A 9,394-nucleotide genomic window follows, 5' to 3' on the forward strand; every position below is an offset into this window, starting at 1 on the left:
GAGGAGACTTCATTGATCTTTGACCGCTCGCTCATGGATACGGCTTGTTTTCACGTACCTCATAAGAACAAGCCCTGTTTCTGACCCCTTTTTCTGGACGATTAGGAAGAATTGAGTGCGGCCACAATCTGCATCCAAACTATATTTTTGCCCACAAAGACCTTAACATCATCGCTAGTTTCGTGATACGCTTCCTTTAAACTACGCTTCAAAATCCTACACGATTTGCAAGCAGAGGAAAATAAAGTCAACGTCGTGGAGCGAATAGTACTGGACCGGCTTATCAACATCACGAAGAAACAATGTGGGCCGGTCTACTATTGACCAGGTTTTCATCTTCACGAGTCGTCTCTAGTCATCGAAATGTGGCAACGATATTCGAAGCCAGCGCAAATACCCTTTTTGGACCTCGAACCAGTTTTGGAATCTCCTCATCCGGGCTGATGAATCAGGGAACGACTGCTGCAGTACGAACACCAGCCGGATGTACAACACCGTTTGAAGTTGTAACTGGAGTAGAACAGGAGCAGTGACGGGACTCTTCCTGTTCAATTCCGCCATCGACGTCATCACGCGAAGAACAGTAGTGTCAGTGTCCTGCCGATATCATCCTAGCATCATCAGGACGTCCCTTGACCGATCTCGAGACGATATTGTGATATCTGCGGAGAGCAGTACGAAACTTCAACATGTTATCGACCTTCTATTGAAGCAAGCAGCAGCCTGTGGATTACGACAGCGCACTGAAAAATGTAACCAGATATGGGTCTCCTCGACACCTTAGACCAGATTCAGGGTAGACGGGGAGCGGATTGGACTCATAGATGAATTATTTTACTTCGCCTACATGATGAAGAACAACAGTTGCTGCGAAATGTACATGTACATGTACATCATAGATGTGTCGACGTCCATTCTGCGCTTAACTCCTTAACAGAGCGAAGTCAAGCTGCGAGATTTGCGAGGATTCACTGCACGGAAAGAAAGGTGCTCAGATGGCATATTGGCTGCATTCTGCTTAAAGTTTACCACAAGAACAACACAACGCGGAAGTGAGTATGGCGCAGTGGAGGATGAGACGTGAAAAGCAGCAACATCTAGAACCACCATCGAAAGTGGCTGCAAGAAATCGTTTTCGGTCCCATTATAAGGAAATTCTTGTTCAACGTGTTCCGGGGATTCCCCCGGATTCAAGTTTAAAGAAGCCACCTACCCGAAAACAGAAGTTCTGGACTGAGGTGGTGGAAGAGGATTTAAGCACACTCGGCGTAGAAAGGCAGTTCAGGTGAGACGTAAGGTTTTGCAGGATATGGAATAACGACGAGCATATTCATTCTGTGCAAGCTCTTGCCGAAGATCCAGAAGGTTGGGGACAAGTATGCAGGCTCAGTAACGACGCGCCTCAGCGAAAATACTGGCACTCACATCAGGCGGTAGTATCAGCAGCCGATTAAACGTAAATGTAAACAGTCATAGTCGTGAAAAACTCATTGGAAATATTGTGATGCTGAAGGAATCTCGCTCCACATTAGTGAAAAAAAAGATTCTGAGTTCTACACGCTACGACTATGTTACGGTCGGGTTACAACGATCTTAGTGTTTTGTGATGGTGTGCTTGCGAGGTTTTTAGATGGAATCCTTTATTTGCCTGATGTTTCGGCTTTTTCGCCGTCTTCAGAGGCCTAAATAGAGGATGATTAGAGCAATGCTACGTTTATCCCGTCAAGTGCCACACTACCCTGGGTCAGTGTTTCGATAATCGTGAAAACAGGAACCTATCTACATTGAAAATAGTCTTACGTGTTGTTCCACCGGACTTGGCGCGGCTGGAGGCACGCGCTTGTCACTCAGTGTACCAGCGAATGAGTATTGTTGCGTGAAGATCACCAGCGACGATATAGATAATTTGATCTACACACAGAAAACACAGACATATGCAGAATATGCCGAGGTTTCAAGACAAGAACATTCGAACGACCTTAGTGTTTCACATCGATTGCAACCGCCGACGCTGTAGCCTTAGACTTGAGTTTGTTTTGATCCGACTGCAAAACATTAGGAACGCTACTGCATTTGGAATTTCACCGAGTTTCAGGTCGTTTTGATCCGACTATGTCGAGGGATTTGTAGAACGTATTCACAGAGCAGACAGAAGTGAACTGTTCTAAAAGCCGTAACAACTTCAAGAGAAGCCGTGACAACGATTCACCCATTCGTCGATCGGAAGCTGTCACAGTTCCTAAAACATAGAGAGAAGAAGAAAATTCTGTATGGTGAAAGATGATTAAATATGTGTAAACGAACGTAAACAAAGTACTGTAGGAAGCATCCACAGATTACAGTAGAAAAACTCTTTTTTTTACTATGAAAAAGAAAGTAATTGTACGGCCAATGGTATTTGGGTTCAGCGGAAGAAGATTCGCTTATTTTGGAAAAAGAAATTAACGAAACCGTGCGAAAAAATCCGAACGAAACCGCAACGCTCTTGCAGAGAATCGTGTGTGAGATATCCTTAATTGATGAATTCCTTAAATACAAAACCTGTTCGATAACCTTCAGAATTTGAGAGCGTATTAGAGACAAATAAACGTAATGGTTGAGAGTTTATCGCACTTATAAAAAGTGTATTTGCATGTGTAAATTAATGACATAGCAAAGAGAGTTTTAAAAAGTTCAAAAAAATCATTCAAAAATTCAAAAAATCGAACGGATCAGGCTCAATTAGCGATGGGAATCTTTTAGGAGCGATTGCAGATTTGCAGGAAGTAACCGTTGGTGTACAGATTTCCCGTTTTTCAGTACTGCTTCATTACGATGAACTGTAAACGTATCGGATGATATTCGTGCCAAACAGCACGTGTGTGGCACGGTAATCGACATCGTTAGAAGTCGATAGAAAACAAAAACACCACAGTGTCAATTTTCACAAATCATGGTTCGAAACTTGACGCACGAATCTAAAAGGTTGGCTCGAAAATCGCTGAAGGCATTTCGGATCCATACAAAAGACCCAAGGACAAATCGCAAGGAAGAGTCCCCCTCGATTATGCGGGAACTCGCAGCATATCTCGCCCTCTTGCTCTTCTGACTTGAATTCAGACGTTCGAATTGTTGATCACCATTGGTTGATCAGACAACGGTCACTGCCAGGCTTCTCAAATCTCAGAAGATGAGGATGAGGATTTAGTGCAGTCGTTCCGTCGTTATTGATCGAAAAACTGGGCTTAGAGTTTGTCTGTTCAGCCGCGGAGAGATTTGATTTTGAATTTTCGCTTAGATTTCTTCCAGATTTTTTTTCGCTTGGATTGTTAATTAAATCGCTCGTGTCAGGTTCATTTCAGGTTTTTTCTCTCTAAAAAGGGTGATTTGCTGAAATGTTGCCCAACAAAATTAATTTTTCTATCCCTTTACTTCTCTCCGTCTCATTGCAAATTGTTATTATTGTAATAAGGCATTTCTGACTGTACTCTTTCAAGAAACCAGTTTTATAGTTGTATTTGATTCGGGTTGTTGGGGTTATTGTGCAGCTCTTTGTGTTTTCCAATGCGCTGCATATTTCTTCAAATAAAAGGAGCAGCTTTTTTCTCGTTTCTTGGAATTTTTATCACTGAAATTTGAGAAAGTATTGAAAACAGTGCATCTGCGGTAGATCAGAACCGTAACGCTGTGTGCCGGGAACCACGTTCTGCTACAAATCCGTGGTGAATAATGAGCAAAGATTAGCTTCAATTTGCTCTTAATTTCGCAGTACGTAATCACAAAGAGGGAAATATTCAAATAAATAAATTCACCTAAACCCATAAGAGGTGCTTGACCGTTGACCGACAGAAGAACTGCTACGCATGACTCATAGAACTAACTGTCTGTTCAACGAACACAACAAACACTTCCTGAACATTGTTTACTTGAAGTAAACATAAACAAACTAGTAACTATTTGTGGATGCTGTAGGAAGATCGTTCAACCTTTGCTCTACAGGGCAATGTAACTAAGCTTTTCTAACCTGACTTGGAATAAGTAGTATTATAGAAATATAAAATGAATATTAAAGAAGTTATAAAAAAATAAATAAATAAATAAATAATAATAACATGTCGAATAAATAAGAATATTAATAGTAATTACTTTGACATGAATAATTTGTTTTGACTTAGTTCCTGTGCAAAGAAGTAGTATGAAAGTAGTGATTACAGGAATTTACTACACAGTCATTACTCTTACTATTAAAATTATCGTCGTAAACAAATACTCGATAGATCGTAGAAGTTTTCGAAAGAATTTTTTGAAAACACCATTTTGGCTAGAACCAAAGTTTTTTCTTAGGTAATTGTTGCGAAGAAATTAACTTCCCCTCGCCTTTTCAGACTTTGGAACTGTTTTTGGTCCCACATTGTGATTTTATGTTACGCCATAGTTCCAGAAGTTCTTACAGACAATAGAGGATGTAATTCGTAATGTTACTGCATCTTTTTAGAAATGGAATGGATCCAGAAGAGAACAAAGGCAAAAATACCGTAAAATAAACAGTTTATGACAGCAGCAGATCGCTACGAAACGGAAAGAAATCAAAAGAAAACAGTCGAGAGAAATTTACGATGAAAAAAATTTAGGAAGAGTGGAAGGGAAATGCTTCCAATGCTGAGAGCTCATGGAGGCGAAGAGGGGAAAACACGTAGGCGGTGCCATCCACTGATCCCTTTTTATACCTTATTTCCCTCATTGCGGTCGGTTACTGTGCGTTTGACGAATACGTGCGTGTAGGTGCGTACAGTTAGTGTGATTTCGACACGATTTTCTTGGAGTTTTTCTTCATTTCGATTACAGTAAACGATTTTCAAATAACAGATTTTACTTTTTATACATACACGAGAAGGTATTACTAATCTAGTGGTCCTTTATTTAAAAATCATTTAAAAATGGTAGATATTCCTTTAAAGTCTTTAAAGTTTTTCCTTCCTTTTTCAAATTTTCTTGACTAAATTTTCAACTAGAATTTTAATTTATCGAAAAAAAGAGGTTGAAAATGACTCTACTGAAACAGCCGCACAGATCTCAATAAGACGAGCTGTTTGTTTTCATATGAAGAGAAAAACAGCAAAGAAAAGAAAAAAAAAACAAGAATATTTAGCGAAATGCTGATTATTTTCTTTAGTTCTTCAATATAAAGGTATGTTATGCTTAAAAGTACGCTGAAAATGACTAACAAGAAATTCGTCACAAAAACAATACGTATTTTCTTCGAGGAGAAACTATGTGCGTCATTTTGTCGTTCACCCAAAAATTCAAAGAATCCTCTTCTCTGGAGGAGAAAAAGCAAGAAAATTCTCCCAAAACACTGTTTTTTTAAGCTGAAAAAGCTCTGATTGGTGAGAATCAGAATTTTAAGCCGAATGAAACTGAAAATGCATTCTACTGGGCGTGAAGACGAATCAAACCATAATCGCAAAAATTTAGTCACTATTTTTCGCTTGATCCTTGGAAACGTCCTTAGAAACGTTGGATTTACTGAATCTCCACGTACCTTTTTTCTGGATTTTCAAAAAAAAAATTAAATTTTCATTGTTTTGGATCAAAATCAGCAATGTAATTACTATCATTATCTGCAGCATTTAGCCAATTAAAGGGCAAAGTCTCGGCGATTTTTTTCCGGAAGGAGAGGGGCTGCGACTACAAAAAGTCGTTGAGTAGGTTTTTGGAGGTCATCGCGGTCATTGAGAGTTAGCAGCCTGAAAATCAAATTAAAGGTCAAGTTTTTGCTTTTTTTCCCCTTCCATGAGCCGTAGAAAAGCTTATTTCGTGTCGTCAATCGTCGAAATCGTCACAGACACTGGTGAATCTAATTTTATCCGGATGGAGAACCGAACGATCTCATCCATATCGTATCGGAATATCGTAATTACATTCGACACTTTTATGTACTTTTAAAAAAACAGATGATTCACCGATCGTCTAGCTGTTACTTTTTCAAACTTCGGCATTTGACGAAATCGATGTTGACATCATAAAATTTCGGATTTCTTTTTATTTCCGTTCCAGACGGTACCGATATCGACGGTTCTTATGGATGTGGTGCGATACTAACAGTTTTATGTGGTCATTGTACTTGAGGAAAAGGACGAGGAGGAGGTTGGGAAAGAATGTGGATGATATTCCTTTTCCGCATCTTTCTTTCCGAGGCTGATCTGTACTGTTCATCAAAACACGAAGAAAACAATTAAAGAAGAACAACAATTGTTTATTATTTGAAAAAATAATCAAATTTCAATAACAAATAACGTTAATAATAACCGTACCTTATTATGAACACTGGAGATCGTATGCATTGATCATATGGCAGAATTGATTTTAAAATACTCTTTATACTTATATTTTCATTCACATTTTTATATATTTTTATATTTTCATTCCCTTAGCTTTTGCAGCTAATTATTAGTAACTTTTTCAATAAACTTAACTCATTAATCCGATTGATCCAATTTTATCTCCTTAAACTATCTAACCACATCCGAACCCGTTTATACTTTGCGTCATATAGGATTAGCTAAACTGATGGACTTGGTAAGGGAATTTCCTGAAAAATTTCTCTATTCTTCCAGGCTTTTTTCCATTTTTATTATCTTCTTTTTTAGATTTGTTCTGTTTTATGTTAATATGAAGAGCCACCGATAATAAGTCATCGTTATTATTATTATTGCTACTACTTTTATTATTTCTATGCGGTCTGACTTTCCCACGCTGCTGGGGATTTTTCTGAAATCCTCTAAGATTTCTCATCCTCTAAGAAGCATCGCTGAACAGCTAAGAGTGTTCATAGTGTTTATATTTCATCTAGACAGGATTTTTTTTTCGCGAAGGGGTTGGATTCACTTGACTTCCGTGAGGCGAAGTTCCCATGGATACTGTTGGGTAGCTGTCGACAGCAGAGTAAAATTCTTAGAAATCCCCGTTGCCCTTTCTCGACCCGATTTATTCACTGTCGCGTCCCAAACTGTTGTGTACGCAACTTCCGAACAGAGTTCGAAATAATTTAACGATTTATTCAGAAATTCAGAAAGAAAAAAATTGTCCTCTGAACATCTGCAGATTCGCTGATGAACGTATCCGGCGGCGCATACTTCCGGGTGTACTGTAGATTCGTTGGGAAGAAACGCTCGACAATGGGACGCAATGCGGATATCGGGAATTTTCGCTCGGATTGAAGGCGATTTGGAGTTTGGAACCTTCCGTCAAGCCCTTCATCAAAAGGAAAACACCATAAATACGAGGAATTTCATAAATTCATAATAATTTCAAGTGAAACATTTGTAAAGTGAACCTATGATTGTGTCATTAGGTTTTTTTTTGCGAAATTTTTTACAAACCACTATCATTTGTCATATTTCTTCAGCTTATTCGAACATTAATTAGGTCGAAACTAGTCATGTGAAAATTTTTGCTCGACTACATTGCGGTTATGATCAGTTGCACATTTTTATGACGGAAATTCGGCGAACACGATCTGTAAACATCATGAACAGGCCGTGCTCGGCTGTCGGAGAACTTTCGACGGAAAGTGCATTTTCATTTTCTAATAAAAATCAGCGGCGTACAATTTCGTGATGAGATGATGCAAAACCATCATCACATGAAATGAATCTTTTTCCCGTCTCTCATAAAACGATCACAGTCGTTGTCACATGAAACCGCTGAAGGTGCTGGTGGAAAGAAGTCGTTTTCGAGGTCATTCCAGAGCTTTATGATAATCATTCAAAGAAAGCTATTACACAGTCAAAGATTTATGAAAATGAAGTGAAATAAATTAGTGTTCTTGAATTGTGCAACAAAAAAAAAGAGAGCGGTTTAGCAAGATCATTCTTAGGCGCAATTCCGTGCTAGTTTTACAAAAACAGCTAAAACCCCGTTTATAATCTATTACATAATTTATGTTTCTCATTCCGGGGACAACCGACATCCATGCATCCATTCATTCACAACGAACTAGCGTTACACTGCATTGTATGATTTCGTAATGATGCGGGTGTAGCGCAGTCGAAAAAGAGGTTCCGCTGTGAGGTTTGAGTGGAAGTGAACGTGGCGGAGAATTCCAAGTGGATTGATTTACGCAAGACATTCCATCGTTTATCCTTATCATCCATCATTAATCTTTTTTGTTGTACACTTACATCTACAGTAATTTTAAAATGAATTTATACGCAGACACGCTTTTTTTACAGCAGCTATAATCGGGTCAAATCCACATAAGCTCGGAGCAGTTGCGTAGGCGGCTGCGCTAGCGGCGGCGTCGATACATGCGGCGGTCAGGATCGACACGGGAGCACCGCGAACTACAACGATTAATTGATGCTGCCAGTGAGGCTCTCTCTCGATCCTAACCGTCACGTTCGATCCTAGCGCTTCGAGCGCAGCCGCTTACGTAACTGCATCGTGTTTCATGTCGTTTTGATCCGACTGTACTACACAATCCATGAACATTCGCAACAACAAAATGGATGACGTTTGCACAGATTTGTAGTTGACTATAAAACTGACTGTTCTGTTCTGATTCTGAACTCTGCATCTCAGGATCTTCTTACCTTTTTCTTTCAATGCAATGAGTGTCGCATTAATACTATAATTGATTATTTCATTAACATTTCTCATTGAGCCTAACGACGAGAAGTAATCAGACTTCATCGCATCATTCCCGCAGGTTGCACTTCGTAACATATAATTCATTTTTGTACTTTTGGACACCATGGAAAAAGTAAAACAGGACATCAAAGATCTAGGACAAATTTCGAAGCGAAAAGAATACAAGACCTGTTACTCGCTACAGAATCTTAAAAAAAAAACAAAATTTCGCAAGTATCATTACATCCAGAAACAACACCGTCACGTCACTTTTCCGAAATTTTCATTTAGTCATATACTTCACCAAATGTGATTACTTTCTTGTTAGCGGGAGGTAGGGAAAATTCAAGTTGGGATTTGATTCAGATAAGCAACCAACAATTAATACGTTAAAAAATCCATCTAAGAATATCACAAAAAGAAATATTTCAAAAGATAAACGAAACGATGCGTTGATACCCACAGAGTCCTATATACATATTTCACCCCCGAAGATAAAAAAAAAAAATACATTCTAAAAGCCGTAAAGACATCCGGGCAGATCTATTTCTAGAAGCAAACGAGAGTGAAAAGCTCTAGGAAGGTCACATCTAAGGCACAGAAAAAGCAAATAGGAACCGAAAGATAGCACAATCACAGATAGTAGTCACCAAAAAAGAAGCTAAAGAAGCTGAAACCTAGTACCCTGCTATCACTATCACGAGAATTATGAATACGTATATGTATAATGCACGTACAATATACAGCAAAAAAGAAAGAATTTACAACAAATAACTAAAGTTCA

At 38.8% G+C, this 9,394-nt stretch overlaps 1 protein-coding gene across 1 annotated transcript; it reads left to right on the forward strand.

Annotated features, from left to right (window-relative positions):
• Positions 1–302: 302 nt before the first annotated feature.
• RB195_003402 (uncharacterized protein) lies at positions 303–533 on the forward strand (the record flags this gene model as incomplete). Its single annotated transcript, XM_064201043.1, has 1 exon — positions 303–533. One exon carries the CDS (start codon positions 303–305, stop codon positions 531–533), a length of 231 nt encoding a protein of 76 aa, XP_064056924.1.
• Positions 534–9,394: the final 8,861 nt, after the last annotated feature.

The sequence above is a fragment of the Necator americanus genome, chromosome IV (genome assembly GCF_031761385.1).
Source record: "Necator americanus strain Aroian chromosome IV, whole genome shotgun sequence".
Lineage (NCBI taxonomy): Eukaryota > Metazoa > Nematoda > Chromadorea > Rhabditida > Ancylostomatidae > Necator > Necator americanus.